Consider the following 18805-nt stretch of genomic DNA (forward strand, 5'->3'; position numbering starts at 1 on the left):
ACTAATAGGTTTTTTTCAATGGTATGTTTAAGCCTACCATTGAAAAAGACCTTTACTAGCATAGCATAGATTATTTTATTATTAATCAAATTAATAACAGTAATTATTAAAAGAAGTGAAATTAACGTGTGTATGAAAAAGTACGTTTTCTGAAAAACTTATGGTTTCATTGTTTATCATTCACTCCAATGAAACATAGAATCGAAAATAAATATATTTTAATTAGATTTACTTACCTTAGGCCGTTGAAGGGTGACAAAACCAGGTGCTCCATGACACCATTGCACCAATCTGTCACCAGAACCGCTACCCATTGACGATGGAAAATTGCCACTTGGAAAACGTTGATTCAACAATAACCAGTCAATTGTAGGTTTAATAAAGCTGCGTATTTCAATATTACTTAAGTATGATTATAATAAAGATTGTTCAACGGCCAAGTCACACAACATTAACTATAATAATAAAGAACTCGCAGTAAGGAACCATAGACTTGGCACGACTTTGTCTAGATTTCATTACTTTTTAGAGATAAACAAGCAGCTCCATCGAGACTTGGCTAGTTTTTTACAGAATGTTTTTGGTGGGATTTCACTTATTTTTGTAGAAAGTGGCAAAATTTTTAACGTCGTCGTTTTATCGATTTTTTTACGATATTAAACACAAATAAACTCAACGACCTTTAAAATGGACAACGAATGAGAATTGTTTTAACCCACTTGTTACTAGCGTTCTTTTAAAAGAACGCTAGTTTTTACATAAATATTTTTACTAATGTGGGTAGTGTAAACAATTTTTATGTGCAACATTTGAAAGATGAGGTGTGTCGCAGTACTGTCCAAGTCTTATAAGTACACTGACGTAAATAACTATAAAGTTTTGGAGCGATTGTTTTGAGATAAATTTATCATGACTGATTTAAGGTAAGTGATAGAAAAAGTGAACTCCGTAACAAGTGGGTTAATAACATAACCTTAGCGAACCTTACAATATAATAAACGAAATCAACGAAATGCAAATTACACAACATTCAACTTAATCGACGCGACGGGGGGCTCTAGTAAGGAAAAAAATCTGGACACCGCTTGCTAGTGCTAGCGCCATCTAGCGGTGAGCGATACAGGCGAACACCACGTAGCCGGAGTAGTATTGATTATGAATGTGGTGTTACTCCAGATCTTCGATTTTCTTAGTTTTTATAGTTTTCCCTTTATGTGGCCATTAAACCCTAACTCTGTACCAAATTTCAGCTCTCTGAGTTTATGGGAAGTACTAGTTCTATTTTGATGATCATCAGTGAGTGAGTGAGTGAGTGTCGTAAATGCGAAACTTTGCTTTCGCTTAACTTCGGAACTAAATGACCTACAGACTTGAAATTTTGGATTTTAAGTATGTGATTATAGCTTACTAGATGACGAAAATTTCTGCGTTCTGGTCTTATCCAGAGGTTCTCAAATAGGGGCCTGAAAATGCGGCGAAATGGTTCCAGTAAAGATGGTACGGCAGTGTTTGCTTCGCGCTCGACTTGGCGGGGGCACTGCCGTGCCCCCAGATTTTAATTAGATTTACTTACCCGTCGTAGCTAAGACCTACTTGTTGAGTACTTGCTGTTAGATTTATTAAATACATGTTAAAGTAATAAAAATCTGAAATCTCATGATCCCTTAGCTTCCGTAAGCTGTTATACAGCGATGATTAAAAAATAAACGCCTCTACCTTTAAATGAATATCATTATCCCGATGATATGAATACACAAACATAAATTATTAAATAAATGTAAATTATGTTTTCACAAAATCTGTATTCATAAACATTTTCCTAAGCTACGAGTGGAGCCCTTGCCTTACGTGGGTCGGTATACGCAGCAGTTCAAACGTGACAAATTGGACAAATATTACGTGGATATAATTTATGCAATAGTAACAAACTGTATCTGAATTTAATCAATGTTAACGTGTTATCACGTCTTAGACCCTCGCCATATTGATATTCACTGAGGATCCAATATCGTCTTATTTCGTATTCGGCGTGTTATTTTAGGCTTCGCGTTGGAAACTCTAAATTATTATTGATTGTATCAACTATCTCGTTATCGTCTTACGTATTACATAAGTTATTTTATCAAGAGATTCAATATAAACATACAAAGTATCAAGTACTCGTACGTAGTTACCAGAATTATGTTAATGGAAGCTGCCTCACGTAAAATAACGAAAAATAAAAGACTCAAAATACATACTGAAAGGGGAACCCTCAAAAGGAGCAATTCTTGCCTAGTTTATTTCTTTTTGATAGAAGAAGACGAGATCTGTAGTCAGACGTAAAAACCCCCATGGGCATAAGTCTACACGCATGCCCGCTGACCCGCTGACATGAGACGTCAACTTTTGACATTTTGTCAAAAGTCACAGAAAGTACGGTCAGTAGAATCCAGGGTCAAGTATTGCTATTTGTAGGTTAAGAGTAGGCGCACACGGTTAATTTAAATCGAATCGGCGTAGTGTGCGCACTCCCATACATGCCCATACTGATCAACTGCCCGACTAAACTATCGGTCGACGAAAAATCTACGGTGTGCGCCTACTCTAATACTGCTCGTATTGTAGGTAGGCAACTATTATTAAAACGAAGGATAATTAACATTAATTAATGTTATGATCCGATGTGATGACGGGTATACTGCTGAATACTCGTACCTTTTGTTACGCTTGGCATGTTACCTGCTACATTATAACGAGCGTCATAAAGTTTACAATGCCGTATCAAGGATCGACTCCCGTCGTGTTTCAGACATTTTCTGAAATGGATATAATGACAGCCATTCCATTTTCATCATTGAAAGCTTCGAAGAGCTATTTGGTGTGGTAATTTAATCTAAGGGCTTTGTAAAATCTGTCTGCGGGCACCCAATATAATGCTATTATAATAATTTTAAGTTCAGCAAAGAATATACCTCCTCAGGAATATTTTAGGAAATTCCTCGGTCCATCGATACGACGCTATGGAGAGCAATTTATTTTGAATTTAAAAGGAGACTTCATTTTTGTGAAAAGTTTTTTGGGAAAACATTCTCCGTATCTTGATAATTATCTATTATCTGTTTGAAGGTTGTCTGGATTTGAACAGATACTGCATTTATGGTGCTGATCCATTTGTTGTATTGTTACATTGTTTCTTAACTGAGTTAATTAAAGAAGTTTAACTCGCGTTTAACTCTTTTTAATAAGTAAGGCCCACAATGAGCTAATTTAGATCAAGAGCTAGCAATAAAATTATTTATTACGACGTAGATATTTAATAAACTAGGTTGACCCCTGAAGTGACCTACTTCACTAGAATCAAAATAATAAACATATTCTTAAACAAAACTTCATTTTCACTAGCTCACAATGATTTCGTACATCCAATTATTTAAATTAACTAAGAGCTGTGTGTGAATAACATATTTAAATATTAATACGAATTCCGAATCCCGCATTGCCTGTATTGTTTCTTTTTTCCTGTATGTCATGAACGAAATTAAAATAAACACGAAATAGCTTTTAACGTTTATTTGACTTAACTTGATTTAAGCCGTGCCAGTATTCATTTAGTTGTGATGTTTATCATTTCCATACAGCAGTGACGGCACCGATGAATTAACTGATAAAAAATGGCATGCCAGTGACTGGTTTTCATGTACTTTTATGGTAATTGACATTACATGTAGCAATGCTGCAAACAAGCGATTATACTTTATTATTTTGTATAATACAAAATGTTTCTATGTACCTACTGTTTCCGTTTGAGCCAAATGACGTCCACTGCTGGACATAGGCCTCCCCCAAGGATATCTGCATCGACCGTTATTGCGCTGCCCGCATCCAGGTTCTTTTCGCGACCTATACCAGATCATCGGTCCATCTAGTAGGGGATCTGCCAGAACTACGTCTTCCTCGTGGTCGTCAAGAACTTTTTTGCCATCACTTCTACGAGTTATGTGCCTCGCCCACCATCACTTCAGTTTGGCAATTCTGCAGGCTATGTCTATTTTTTCAAAGGAAGAACTATTTTTCCTACAAATGACAAGGAACCATTGAGGCGATTGCGTAGCCCAACAGTATAGGCATCGGATTGCCGGTTACCAGTTCGATTCCTATCGACTGCTGAACTATTCTGAACCCACTCCTAACATACTTAAGCATTAGCATCATTTTACCTATAAAAGTTTAAAAAAACTTACCAATTTTGAGAACCAAACAAAACATGAAACGAAAACCGTTCTCGAACTTTTCAAATTATAGTATTTAAATTCCACTGTTCGAGTGGAAAGCTCCATTCTGAACTAGTTTGAAAGGATTTTACTCCAAAAACTTAAGTTGGAATGATGTTTTCTGCCTTTCGATGTCTTATACTTATTAGGTTTACTACGTTCTGTGCAAGTAATCATGATATAAATTCATTATCATTATAAGAGTATACATATAATATACCTACCTATATCCTTTGATTGAGTTAGTGAAAAACCTCCCCTCAAGAAAATAGCTAGCAAAGCAATGGCTACCCAATAAGAAAATATTATTTTAAAACGATTTATTACTATGTTATTTCCTCAAAGAAAGCCAAAATAAATCATTACAATTAGTAATTCAGTGAATTTTAGTACTTCTATGGAATTGAGTTTTTATTGTCATCAAATAATTTAAAAAATACTATTTAATTTTTCATCTATCAAATGAAATAAAAAAAAATTCTTCATACCTACATAAAATAATTTGATCTTAAACAGGGTGGCCCAGGAGAAAATTCACTTTTGTAAATTCAAGGAAACGAAAACTGTACATTTTTGTAGAATTTTAACTATTGCAATTTAAAGGAAATTTTGTGCAATTTATTTTAAAATTTACTTTCTTTTACAAATTTTATGCTACTGTCTAAATTATTTTATGCTAACGACGTCGACACATATTCACGGGAGGAGTAGGTTAGGTACACACTATTTGTATCTCGTACCAACCGTATATTATTATCCTTTGATCTTTATTGTCGCATCGCCTCCATGCTTTGATCCCAATTTTCTGGAAGAGCCCTCCCCGGCATAAAGTCAAACGTGTATCAAAACCTTTTTGTTGTAGTGCACTAAATAAACCACCTACATAGTTAGTTTAGTTTTGTCATTTATACTGCCGAATCAAGTCGTAATTTTACGACATTTTGTTTTAAAAATACTGCCTCTTTAAGGACGCAAACCCACACACGACCTTTCCTTTGCTGGGCTAATGGTTTAACCACTAAACTACATAGGCTTTAGTTTCAGTATCGGAATTTAAGAGGTTTAATGACATTTCATCAAAGTTACCTTTGACATCCGAAAGCAATAAATTGCATACGCAAACCAGTCAGCTAAGAACAAACCGCAGCTTTTTTAAAAAGTGCGGTATATTTTCCACAGCTTTTTTAAAAGTGCAATACCATGCGTAAACAATCATTGTATCGTGTAGACTACGCTTGACAATCACCATGTTTTTCAAAACATTGTAATTCCATTCACACAAAGGACGCTGCAATAATTAGAAGGGAATTAGCAACAAATTATTGCTATAGGGACGGCATAATGGCCCGTCGAGTTGGATAGCTCTCATTAGTGTACGTTGCCCCGGCAGAGCCCGCCTCGTTCTGAATCTACATTATTCATGCGGGCAATATTGCACTGCCACAGCTACAGGTACTGTCCGCAAAGGAATTTGAATTAAAAAACAATTTGTGACGTCATCACGTCTCAGTAATCAGCAGCCAGCTGTCTTAATTATTTTTAATTGATCTAAAAAATTTTATTTCAAAATCTTACTATGCTACACTGTTTAACTACATTGATAAAATATCCTGTATACAAGTTCGCTCTGTCTAAAAAAATTTGATGGACGTTATTGCGTACATTTACCTCAACGTTCGCGCTCGTGGATAAATAAAACACACAACGTGATATTTCATTTATAAAAGTGACTGCATCAATAATAAGAAACAGACCTTGTAAATAAGAATGTTGAACATTTATTAAAATCGTCTAAAAATTTACCTGTTAAGCAATCCTGTAGCTTTTGATTTTTTAAATATTTAAAGCATCTAAACTTAATGTTCTCGTCATCATAATCACGATTGACTCAGATAGAACCTATAGGTACATAAATATTTTCCAAGCTGTTTACAGCTTTTATAGTACCTACTATAGTAAATATCAATTTGGTCCGACCACTATTGTACATTTTTACAAAATACAAACCAAAATACCAACTATTGCTAACTATTAATTTGATATCCGTACTCCGTTGTGCATCGCCCACGGCTGTACATACAAGAATCAAGATCTTTTGTTGATGCTGCTCCATTCGATACTAGCTGCGTTGTCATAATATCCTTGATTGATCACTATTGGCACAACATCGTTCATTTGGGACAGTTTGTTAAGGCACGTCTACATTATGGACCTCATTTTAGGATAGAAAGATGGTTGACCTTTATAGTGGTATTTCGAATAAAGTATTGTAGGTTATATCTCCGAAACTCTTCACCGCGGCATTGGAAGACGCTTTCAAACTCCTGGAATGGAAAGGATACGGCATAAACGTTAACGGCGAGTACATCACTCACCTTCGGTTTGCCGACGATATCGTGGTCATGGCAGAATCGCTGGAGGACCTCGGCACCATGCTCGAAGACCTTAATCGAGTTTCCCAACAGGTAGGCCTTCGAATGAACATGGACAAAACGAAGCTTATGTCGAACGTCCATGTTGCGCCCTACCCGGTGTCGGTTGGGAGCTCGATTCTTGAGATTGTTGACAAGTATGTCTACCTCGGACAAACGATCCAGCTAGGTAGGTCCAATTTCGAGAAGGAGGTCAATCGTCGAATCCAACTCGGCTGGGCAGCGTTCGGGAAACTACGCAACATCTTTTCGTCCAAAATACCCCAGTGCCTGAAGACGAAAGTCTACAACCAATGTGTGTTACCTGTGATGACTTATGGCTCGGAAACGTGGCCCCTCACTATAGGCCTTATACAGAAGCTCAAAGTTGCACAGCGTGCTATGGAGAGGGCTATGCTCGGTGTTTCTTTACGAGATCGAATCAGAAATGAAGAGATCCGTAAACGAACTAAAGTCGCTGACATAGCCCGACGGATCAGCAAGCTGAAGTGGCAGTGGGCTGGGCACATAGTACGCAGAACTGACGGCCGATGGGGCAGCAAGGTTCTGGAATGGAGGTCACGTACCGGAAAACCCAGCGTGGGACGTCCACCCACAAGGTGGACCGACGACCTGATAAAGGTAGCGGGAAGGCGCTGGATGCAGGCCGCTACCAACCGTGCGATGTGGAAGTCATTGGGGGAGGCCTATGTTCAGCAGTGGACGTCCTGTGGCTGATATGATGATGATGATGATGAGGTCGCAGCGCAGGTAGTATGATTTATTGGTAGTAGTAGTGATGGGCCAACTAGTCGGGGAAGCTGACTCGGCAACTTTATAACAGGCTGACTAGTAGGAAAAACTAACAATAATGTAGTAGCCGACAACTTTTTGCAGTATGACGTACCTAACATAATGTCCAAAAATCATAATCAGCACGAATAACACATCAGACAAAAAAATTGTTGTAATTATAGCGCCAACACACAAGACATCGCAGTGTTTAACTTGCTTCTTACTTTTTTCTAAGTATAGTACTAATGTTTTAAGGTCAACTAAATAACCTTACTTTATAAATGAATAAATTAATGATCTTTTAAGCTTTTTTTATGAGTTTTGTATTCTATTTCTAATTACATTTTAGTGCAAAGGTAATTTTCGGATCCCTCCCCAAAACTTTCAGCAATAAGCTTTTATAGTTTTGTTTTGGTGACGTTGGTTGATGGGACCGAATATTGAATAATATTTCATTCAACTTTCGTATAAGTAATGGGAGAGACTAATTTCTTGCCTCATAGAGCGTGAACCTTAATAAATGTAGAGATATCTGATATAATGGTGAAATATCCAAAAAATAGATGCTTATAAAGGTCTCATTTGTTACCAACTTACCTTATGACTAAATATATTATTTTATTACGATAGAAAAACTAATAACAAAAAATATAAAAAGAGGACGAACACAACACTGCGGAAAATGTAGACACGGCTTTATCATTATCTACGCAGTTTTCCATTAGCCAAATTTATGAAATAATTAATGAATGTATCTAGTCGGTAATAGTTATCATGAATCGTCCACAACGGCAAATAATACCTAAGTGCTCGTTAGGTTAATTAAATAATATACTAAATGTACATTTGGAGCTCTAACATGAGCTTTGTCAATTAATATCTTGTTTCGTACGAAAATTAATACCTTTTCGTCCAGAATGCAGTCAATTATTTTCATAATTCATTTATTCATTTCAATCACCTTTTAGAACAACTGGGCAACCTACTGTATTGAGTTCAGGGTGTGTATCTATATATGAAAAAAATAATTTGAAAAACAATTTGCACGCTTTCGAAGTTGCGGCCACATAGGTAGCTACTTTGAAATAAATATAAACGAAGCGCTTATTATAAACTTACTTCTTAAACGTTTGATGTACTTCTATTACGACAAAGGAATTCAACAATTTGCGAGCTCAAATTCTGAAAAGACTGCCAATTGTTCCTATTTTCCAAATATAACCAAACATAAATTGGATGCCTTACATTTCTGTTTTATTGTTTCAGGGGGATCCTACTTCAGAACCAAAGGAGATACGGCGAAGCTATCAAAAGTTTCGAGAGAGCGATTTATTTTAGACCCTCCATGGCCTGTGAGTATTTCACAGAATTAATTACACCATAAACTTATTTGCCCATCTAATATCCCGGAATAAGTATTGTGTGTAGAAACCGAATAAGATTAATTAGGATCTGTACCACTAGCCTTTGAAATATAGACTTTTCCTGGAAGCTATTTGTTCGTACAATTTGAGTCTGTAATACAGATTGTATTATTCCGGATATAAGGACTCAGAATTGGTTCACTGAATAGTCCAATTTTCCTGGCCGTTGTATCGAATGAACCAATGAAATCTCAAAACAAATAAATAAAAAAAAATCAAACAAATAATTATAAACAGAATAGCTAAAACGGAGCTAAATAGTTACATCCCCTTATTAAAGTTTCCAGAATATATGCAGCTTCTTCGTTAAATTAAAGCCACTGATAACGAAAAGTGTTGCATTTAGTACCTCTGAAATAAACCCAAAAACCGTATGTGTTACGGCGCTAAAGATCCGCAAGCATGATACTACTAATGGGCAAAACTCGTTTGCTGAGTAAACCCGCTCGCGTATTTTACAAAATACCCCTAGAAATTCTTTTAATAAAATCCTAGACTCAAGCTGGCACATTTGCGTTATATTTTTTATCTCCACCGTAGTTATTATGCTAAACAACTTTCATCATGTTGCCACTCCAAGAAAACTCTTCAATATTAAAACATTTTCAATTTCAATGTTATTAAAAAGATCACGGCGCGTGTATGTAAGTAAAAATCTAATTCGCAAGCTAAATTGATAAATGGTGAAATATTGGTAAATAAAATTCTTAGTTGCCTTAGCGTGTGATTAATGTGAGCGGGGCTTTTTAGCCTCCGATGTGTGACGTTTAAAAAATACATCAAATTCGCGTGATTGATGATACCGGCAACTTTTGACGCGTTTTATTTCATAATCGTCTCAGTACAAGCATCATTTCCATTAGCTGGGTACGTTAAAAATGTACCGGGTGGAAAATTCTGCAGAAACTCATTAATTAGGGGTGGGATTAAAACAGTGGTTTGTTATTCCAACAACAAAACTTTATAACTATGTGGAAAAATACGCAAATGTCTATACTTTTCGAACAAAATCCAGTTCGTTGACTTGAACATGTCAACAATGTTAACGAACCAAAATCGAGTCTGTCATTTTAATTAAATAGTTCTGTTAACTTTGGTATCACGTTGTATGAAAAATACATTTTGCCCCAGTAGGTAACGTTTAATCCAATTATTCCCAGTACGGAGATTATTAACATTTCATCTCTGTCCATATGAATAGACTTAATTAATTTAATTATTCAAGTTAACGCCATTTTAATTTAATATTATTCGGTATCTAGTTGACTCCACTAACCAATAAATCCAAGACTTCTTTCGGAAACAACTGAATGTTAGTTTACGGTTGGATAAATTAAGACTTTTTAGCATTGAAATCAATAAGTTTTCAGTCAATTTGTGACTGATTACATCATAGTCCCCAATTGTATGTCCATTGACTACGGTGTCTATATAAGTCCCAAGGGAAATGATAATAAATCGAGCTTACTTTGTCCAGTGGCCTACGTAAACCTGGGCACATCACTAATGGCGGACGGCCGATTGGCCGAAGCAGCGAGCGCGCTGCGCGCCGGCTCCCGCGCTGAAGGCGTGAGAGTTCGCGACAGAAGAGAACATGAATCAGCGCGCGTGTCCGCTTTGGTCCAGCTGGCCGCGCTGCATTCTCAGAGGGGTCACTGGCACAAAGCGCTGTCAGCGTATAAAGAAGCGCTGCAGATTCTACCAGACACGAACGCGCCTATCGTCGGATGGACGCGGCATGTAAGTAGCGGCACTTTTTATAAGTGTATTAAGGGGACGCCATTATTTTTTTTGGAATCAGTGACTTAGGATATAGTTTAACTTTCATTATTCTCATCACCACCATTTAATTCTGACGGTATTTTGATATTTTGAGTATTTCTTTGTCGATTTACAAAAGGAAAAGCACATCACTTCTATAAGTTACTAGCTTTCCGCCCGCGGCTTCGCCCGCGTGGAATTTCGTTTGTTCAAATTTTCTTTGCTATAAACCTCACGGAGCCCGAGACCTTTCCAACGAATGCAAAACCGTGGAAATCGGTTTGTGCGTTCTGGAGTTATAGCGTCAGGGAGGAAAACCCGACTTATTTTTATATAGTAGATAACAAAACTTTCAATGTGATACCTACTTACTTTATAAAGAAATCTTCTATGTGGCAACCCTTAGCAGAGCATTTTTGTAATTTATTATAACGTACCGTCAAATCTTGATCACACAGAAAAAAAAACGTTTGATCTCAATCTGTAATCTGCTGCCATATTCTCTCAGGCAATTGGTCAAAAGCCAAATGGGCCCCACTTGAAGTAGGTACTAATTGGGTGTTCACCCGTTTAACAGTGTGCCAAAATAGTACTTTTTGTTGCAGAACGTGTTGTCAATGGCTGGCGAGATCTACGTTCAACTGCAGCAGTGGCCGCAGGCTGAACATAGCATATTGTCAGCGATAGCAATTGCGCCGGACCACGTGGAAACGCACCTCACACTGGCACAAATACTCGCGAGAAACGTAAGTCAGTGATTCTGTTCAAAAATATAATAATAAACCTATAATGCTTCAACCACACCAACGCGTGCAAGTCGCCATCGCCGACGCGATCACGGCGCGATTATAGGAAAATGACAGGTCGCGCGACCTGTCATTGGCCTTTGATCGCGCCGGCGATGGCGACCTGTGGGTCTAGACAAAGTGCAAATTATAATCGCAAATCAGTCGAAAAGTGGTCGAAAAGCCCCTTTTTTGTATGGAGTTTTGACGGATTCGATTTTTGATTCGATCAAAAAGTGCGTTTTGTCTAGGGGGCTGCACGCGTTGGTGTGGTTGAACCTTAAGAGAAATCAATGTTTGGTAATGTGTTGTGTAGAATAATGTGAAAAAATTACGTAAACTCTTGTGGAATATTATAAAATTTATCAACGTACCTCAAAAAGACATCAGATTTTCTTTCCTTTTTTCCTTTACTTTGTGTATCACATTACTGATTCTTAAGCCAAAGCGCATTAGTTATTTACAATTATTCCTATATCTTATAACTTTCTATAGTAGGTTAATGTGAAAAAGTCGCTTTAATCTCATGTGAAATATTACAGAATCTACCGTAGCTCAAAAAGACAGATTTTCTTTCCCTTTTCCCTTTACTTTGTGTCTCACATTACTAATTTTAAGCCGCCGAAGAACATTAATTATTTAGTTATTTAAAATTATTCTTCTATTATAACTATGTCATTACACTTCAACCACTCGTTAATGTAAATCAGCGTCTCTTTATTACATCCCACGAACGTGTTAAAAATTGAATAAAATTACGCTTGAATTAATTAGAGTGTCATTGGTTGCAGACGAGTAGGTCCATGGAGGCAGAGATGTGGTTCAAAAAGGCGTTAATGTTAGCGCCGAACGACCCTTCGGTGCGGGATCAGTTCGGTAAGTCACTTTTTTGGCACGGCCTTTTAACAGCAAGCGGTTGGAATGTTTTTCGTTTTATTTTTTATTTCTCGGCTGTAAGAAAAGTTTTTTGAATAGTAGCTCAAAATGTTTATGCAACATGTTACTTTTTGCATTTTGCACTCTAAAACTTTTTTTTATTATTTTCTAGTTATGTTCCCGCCTTAGGCAGTTCGATTTTTTCAAGTCATTTTTAATTTATTTACTTAATATGTACTTATGTTATTTTTATTTTCTAAGATGAAATACCAGCTTTGAGGTGAAGGCTGTAATATTTATGAATCCAGCCTTTTAAGCCTTTTAAAATTACATACCTAGTCTTTTATTAGCATGATACCGAGAACCTACTGATCCTACAGATAATAAACATGCATCGATCGCAATTTTACGTGTACTTTGCGTGTGATAGTATGCTGACATAAAATCGGATAACAGGTGCTTTTCTCGTATATGGGTTATCAACACGTACATAAAGTGAATAAAATTGGACAGCCCAGCACATCAGACTCTACATTTAGTTGCAAAATAATATCTACTACAATATCTTAAGATGCCACATTGTTTAGCTAGATATACCGTCATCTGTAGAGCTTCTACAATCAAAAGTTGTAATAAAAAGAAAAAAATTGACACTCATTATCCATCAAGATGATTTTCCAAAACAATGTTACCTGTAGAGTCAATTACATAAGTACATTTTAGAATTTGTGTGTCCCACCTAAGACATTAAATTATAACTGTAGTCTGTACCTAAATACCAACCAAAACCATTGCCCAACATCCTGATTTCCTTCCTTTCTTCCTTCTTTAACTGGCCCCATAACCGTTATTTCGTCTTATTCTTCCAAGACCTAATGCAATGGATCACGAACAATAGCTCGTAAGTCTAAGCAACGGCAGAGTGGGCTACAAAGCCGCACGACTCCTGGGCTTGTATATAAATGGGACACATCCAATCGGGAGGCCGGCAATAAAGCACATAAGCCCAACACAGATATATTGTTACACGATGCATTTGTAAACAGGACACATGTGCAGTATGAATCTGAATAGTTTCCTCCGGTCACTTAGTGTAGTGTTTCGCACGGTTTCATTTGGGAGATACAGAAATAGGAACGGTGTACTACTTGGCAAGATCGTAATTGAATCAGCTGATCAGTTGAAGAGGGGTAATGGGATAGTAATGTGATAAAAGGAACATAAATCTTATAGATAGAAAACATAATATTACGTACTTTGTGATTAATAAAATTCCAAGTAGATTTTATGCACATTACTATACTTTAATTTTTTACTTCAAAATCAATTTATATTACACACCGATAAAGCCCTTTAATTATACACGTCCCCAAATTATATGAACATAGACATTGTACGTAGACAGGTAACATAACTACTAAATGAATGAAACGTTGTTCTGATGCTGCTTTGCATCGTTAGAGATACATGTTTATTTGGATTGCTAATAGTTGAAATGAACTTTTTACAAAACAATGAATCTATTTTAGTTTTACAATTTTTGTAAATTGTTTTAGGTATGTTCCTAAGATCACAGCGAAGGCTACGTGAGTCAGCAGACCAACTCGTAGCAGCAGCGAAATTGGCGCCGACTGACAGCGCTCGCGCTTCGTCCGCTGCGCGAGCGCTGCGGGACGCGCGCCGCTGTAGATCTGCCGAGCGCTGGTACGCCAGAGCAGTGCAATTAAAGCCCGAGGTGAGTGGTAATAGAGTCTATAATGCAATGGTACAATTATCGAACATGTAGCGCGCTTCGCTTCGTCCGCTGCGCAAGCGCTGCGAAACGCGCGCCGCTGTAGAGCTGCCGAGCGCTGGTACGCCAGAGCAGTGCAATTAAAGCCCGAGGTGAGTGGTAATAGAGTCTATAATGCAATGGTACAATTATCGAACATGTAACGCGCTTCGCTTCGTCCGCTGCGCGAGCGCTGCGAAACGCGCCGCTGTAGATCTGCCGAGCGCTGGTACGCCAGAGCAGTGCAATTAAAGCCCGAGGTGAGTGGTAATAGAGTCTATAATGCAATGGTACAATTATCGAACATGTAGCGCGCTTCGCTTCGTCCGCTGCGCGAGCGCTGCGAAACGCGCCGCTGTAGATCTGCCGAGCGCTGGTACGCCAGAGCAGTGCAATTAAAGCCCGAGGTAAGTAGTAATAGAGTCTCTAATGCAATGGTACAATTTATCGAACATCAAGAGACCATCAAAAGCTTTTAAAAATGCATAACCTATATTTTAAATCAGCTAAAAGAATTCAACAAATAGAATGTAGTCCAACTCATCCCAAAAAAATAACACACCGTCTTGCAACTGGAGTAATCCAAAAGCATCTGCCGAACTCTAGTACGCTACAGCAGTGCACTTAGAGCCCGAGATGAGTAGTAATAGAGGCTATAATCCTGTGCAATTAACGATTATGTAGCATTTACTTAAGTATCTGTTTACTCTTGCTATTATACGATTATTACCTGCATTAATTAAATGGTCAAATTGCAATTGACTTTCAATTCCACGAACGCTGATTGTTCAATCATTAAACCTGCAGTGCTGAAATTGATAGTACAATGTAGCCGGCTATTTCGAGTGGACATTGGTCCCATTGTGGCTTTATAATCGTGCTTGTTCAATATAAGCCACTTAGTTTTCAATTTCCAATACTATTGAAGTGCGATAAACTATGCGAGAACATATTGTAGTGCATAAGCGCGGTTTCCAACGAAATGTTTTAAATAACTTATCAAATTTCATAATTTACACAGCTCCACTTCCCGCACAGCTCCACTCCGCCTTGATGGAAACCGGGCCTAACTTAGTTTCACCAAACATTTTTAGAACCAAATGTATTTTTTTTTAATTTCGAATAAAGAATGCTTTATTTGAATTTAGAATACTTGATTCGAATTTAAAAATGCTTAGTTCGATATTCAAATGTAAAACTACGAGTAATCCAATTGTGCTGTGGTTCCTGCAAGATCCACGCACGTGTAATTTATCGCGAAGGTTGAATTCCTAGAGGAGAACTAAACACTGTAAGGTTAGCGTAATAAATGGACAACCGTAAGGCGAAGGCCACATTACATTTTAAATAAGCCAAAAACACGGGAAAGTTTTTTTTAATATCCTTAACTGGAAAAATACTAGTAGTTGGCTTTGCAATCATTTAAAAATGTTATGCTAAATGGCATGTCTCAAAATAACAAAGGCCTCTCATCTCTTCGATCTTTACTAGGTATTCGTTGATCTCTTCTCTGCCATGAGAACAATGAAATATCTTACAAGATAATTGATATAAAATAACTACACTACCTTACTTTAACCGTAACTATAACGATAACCGATGAGTTTTGTATGGAGTTTGACAGACTTTTGACCTTTGTTAAAGATGGTGCAACCTAGCCTTAGGAAAATCTCTAAGGCCCGATTCGACCATACTTTTTTCCGAGAATAACTCCTAAAAAACTGACGATTTATTCTTTGATTAATATTTACTCCTGTTTGGTAGAATCCACCCTAAAAGAAAAAAAGCTTTCACACAATTGGATTACCAACAATTAGGAGTGTGGCCTTATCCTAACGCGGCAAAGCATAGATTAGAGAATTCCCGGCTCTGAACAATTAATGCCTACAGTGTACTAGAATAACAAATTATACGGTCATCGTTTTTGTCTGATTCGCACTTTGTTTTACACGTTTACGTGTAGTGAGGTGCTAGGAATGGGAGATGGTCAAATTGGTCTTACCTTTTCTTTTGTTTTGAGTTTTTTTAGAGTGTAGTGTAGTATTCATTGTGAATAACCTATATTATGATGGTGTTTAAGGGCAACTACACAACATATTAATATAACCATGCCTACTTTTCTATGATTTTGATCTGTATGTGTTTTTTCGTTGGTTTGCGTTATATGAGTCTGGAAGTGCATTTACACAGAAGTACCTACATACACGCTGCCTGGCAAAGTTTATGACAACTTTGTACTTACCGGAACTACATTAATAAGAACGTTTCATTTTCATAGAATACAGTACGTAGGTTACTTCTTATTGTACCGCCAAACTAAACTAAACCAACTTAAAGTTTAAACACAAAAGGCCCTTACAAATGTTGTTAAAATTTTGTAAATAAATATCATTCTCCGATCTCATCGTTTTTCATTTTCTTTTTTTACTTTTGTTAATGTTCATTGATTCGTTATTTCCATAAAGTAACACAATTTTAAAATAATCTGGCTTACTTCGTAATTCATATTATTCTTAATTTGTAATCCGAAAATCAGCAGACAATGAAAACGCAGCTTCTTTTACAGTGAAAATGAAGCTCACGAATAAAAACAGGTTGAATATAAAAGGTGAAAAAGTTAGCTTAAATTTTTATTTTAGCTTCCCGCTTGCAAAAACAGAAAATGCATGAAATCTGTGCAAAGAAAATAGGGTAACAATAAGAATTCATTTTGGTTATCTTGAACCTGCTCTGTGAGTTGCATTAAAAAGCTGAAAACGAAAAATGGAAAATAGGCCGTTTGAAAAATGAACTGGGCTAGAATGAAAGTGCATGAAAAATCTTTTAGAATTCTGTGTGTTTGAGTTCTTTGTTGTGATAAAATAATAATATCCAGTAATAATGGAAATTTTAAAAACTTTTGCCAACGGTGTTGTTTTTCTTTTAAAGATATTATTAACTGGCTGGTGATAGCAACTTTAAGGCTGATTTGCACCACCTAACTTTGACTGTAACTTTTTTTAACTATACGATAACCGGTGTTTTTTGTATAGAGTCTCCTTGACAGACTTTGGACATTTGTCAAAGTTAAAGTAAGATGATGCAACCCAGCCTAATTGTATATATGTCAAATATTAACAACTAGCTGACCCGGCGAACTTTGTTCCGCCTTAATGGCAATAAATAAGCAGATTTTTTTAAAATTTCGAACGGGATAAAAAGTATCCTATGTCCTTCTCCTGGCTCTAAACTACCTCCCTGACAATTTTCAGCTAAATCGGTTCAGCCGTTCTTGAGTTATAAGCGAAGTAACTAACACGACTTTATAGATGTTTGACATTATGTGCACAAAAAGATATTTTTACATATCGCTTTCGCTCAATGAGAAATTTAAGCGGCGTTCGATAAACGTGGTGGTCTGGTCCAAAAATATTATATTCATGGACTGACATTCTTGTAACCATTAAAGTTCAAAATAGTCTGACGTTAACTTTTTTCTTCCAGGACGCAGAATACCACTCAAATCTCGGTGCGATTCTCCACCTTAACGGCAAGTACGCAGCTGCCGCCTCGTCATACCGGAGGGCGCTGCAGCTTCAACCAAACGATGAGATCACCATCACCAACCTGAAGAGAGTCAGGACCCTCATGGGCAAGCAGCGGAGGAAATAAGTTAAGTTTTGCGGAATGTTGTAACGGTGCTCCTTTGTTTCCTATAGCTGGACCGGGAATTTCTTCGAAAACTAATAAAATAAATTAAAACATAAATCAAAACAGAACTTTTTCAACGGAGCCTTTCAAGGCAAGAGTGAATAGGCAATTACAGGGCAGATATTTACCATCCTAAACTGCATCTCACTTAACACCAGGTGAGATTGCGGTCAAATACCTGCCTTGTTCTGCATAAATAATCTCCAAAACTTTCAGGATCGGTCCAAGATCTCATTAGTGATTCCTAAACTTTAACAAATAAATTTAAAAAAATCACTGATCACTGAACAAGTTGTTCTGTTACGTAGTTATGGAATTTATTAAATAACACATTGCTGCAAATCTCAAACGGAGCGTGTAACTCCGCTAACTCAGCGGTGACCTACTTCCAGACCTATACCCAGTTTAGAGATGAATTTAATGATATTAAAGTTAATATAAATACTTTGTAACGTTTTATGAAGTCCTATTTCAACCTTTTGCTAACTTTGAAGTGAGAGCTGAATATTAAAATGTTTCTTGACGTCCAAATATTGGAAACAAAGAAAGCAAAAACAGTACGTCAATTGCCAAAACTATTGATAGCTTTCAAAGACGGTGTTGTTATCATAAAAAATACCAAAATATTTTCCAGCTTTTTATAAGTCTAAACATTCCCTTTTGCTTAAATTTCTAATGTTTTAAATACGATATAACATGGTTATTGTTAAATTTATGTTGATTAAATAATAATATGAATAAAACGGAATTAAAATGTTTGTAAATCCAATTTTTTATGACACATGAAATCATGTTGTCTTGTTACTAAAATATTATAATAATGAAAGTTACTGGAAACATCCATAACTTTTCGTGAATTTAACTATCACAACATACTTGGTTAAAATGTGTACATTTTAATTCAATTATATGTAAGTAACTGATCAGGAATTGCGTTAATATTAATTGTTATTTACGTTTTTGTAACACTTATGAGTCAATAGGCATAATGGTACTGAGCTATACGGGCGAGTCTTGAAACAACGTTATAGATGTAGTT

The 18805-nt window shown here is 36.7% G+C and overlaps 1 protein-coding gene across 1 annotated transcript in view; it reads left to right on the top strand.

Moving 5' to 3' along the window:
* The window catches only part of Tmtc2 (Transmembrane O-mannosyltransferase targeting cadherins 2), a 107221-nt gene extending 88829 nt beyond the window's left edge, over positions 1-18392 (top strand). Inside the window, exons 5-10 of the mRNA XM_028321569.1 lie at positions 8726-8811; positions 10361-10623; positions 11250-11390; positions 12221-12305; positions 13862-14040; positions 17560-18392. Of these exons, the coding sequence (XP_028177370.1) occupies positions 8726-8811; positions 10361-10623; positions 11250-11390; positions 12221-12305; positions 13862-14040; positions 17560-17727 (922 nt within the window). The 3' untranslated portion in view covers positions 17728-18392. The remainder of the gene's footprint in view (positions 1-8725; positions 8812-10360; positions 10624-11249; positions 11391-12220; positions 12306-13861; positions 14041-17559) is intronic.
* The last annotated feature ends 413 nt before the right edge of the window (positions 18393-18805 follow it).

This window comes from Ostrinia furnacalis, unplaced genomic scaffold (genome assembly GCF_004193835.3).
Source record: "Ostrinia furnacalis isolate ACB-3 unplaced genomic scaffold, ASM419383v2 OfSCF7554, whole genome shotgun sequence".
Lineage (NCBI taxonomy): Eukaryota > Metazoa > Arthropoda > Insecta > Lepidoptera > Crambidae > Ostrinia > Ostrinia furnacalis.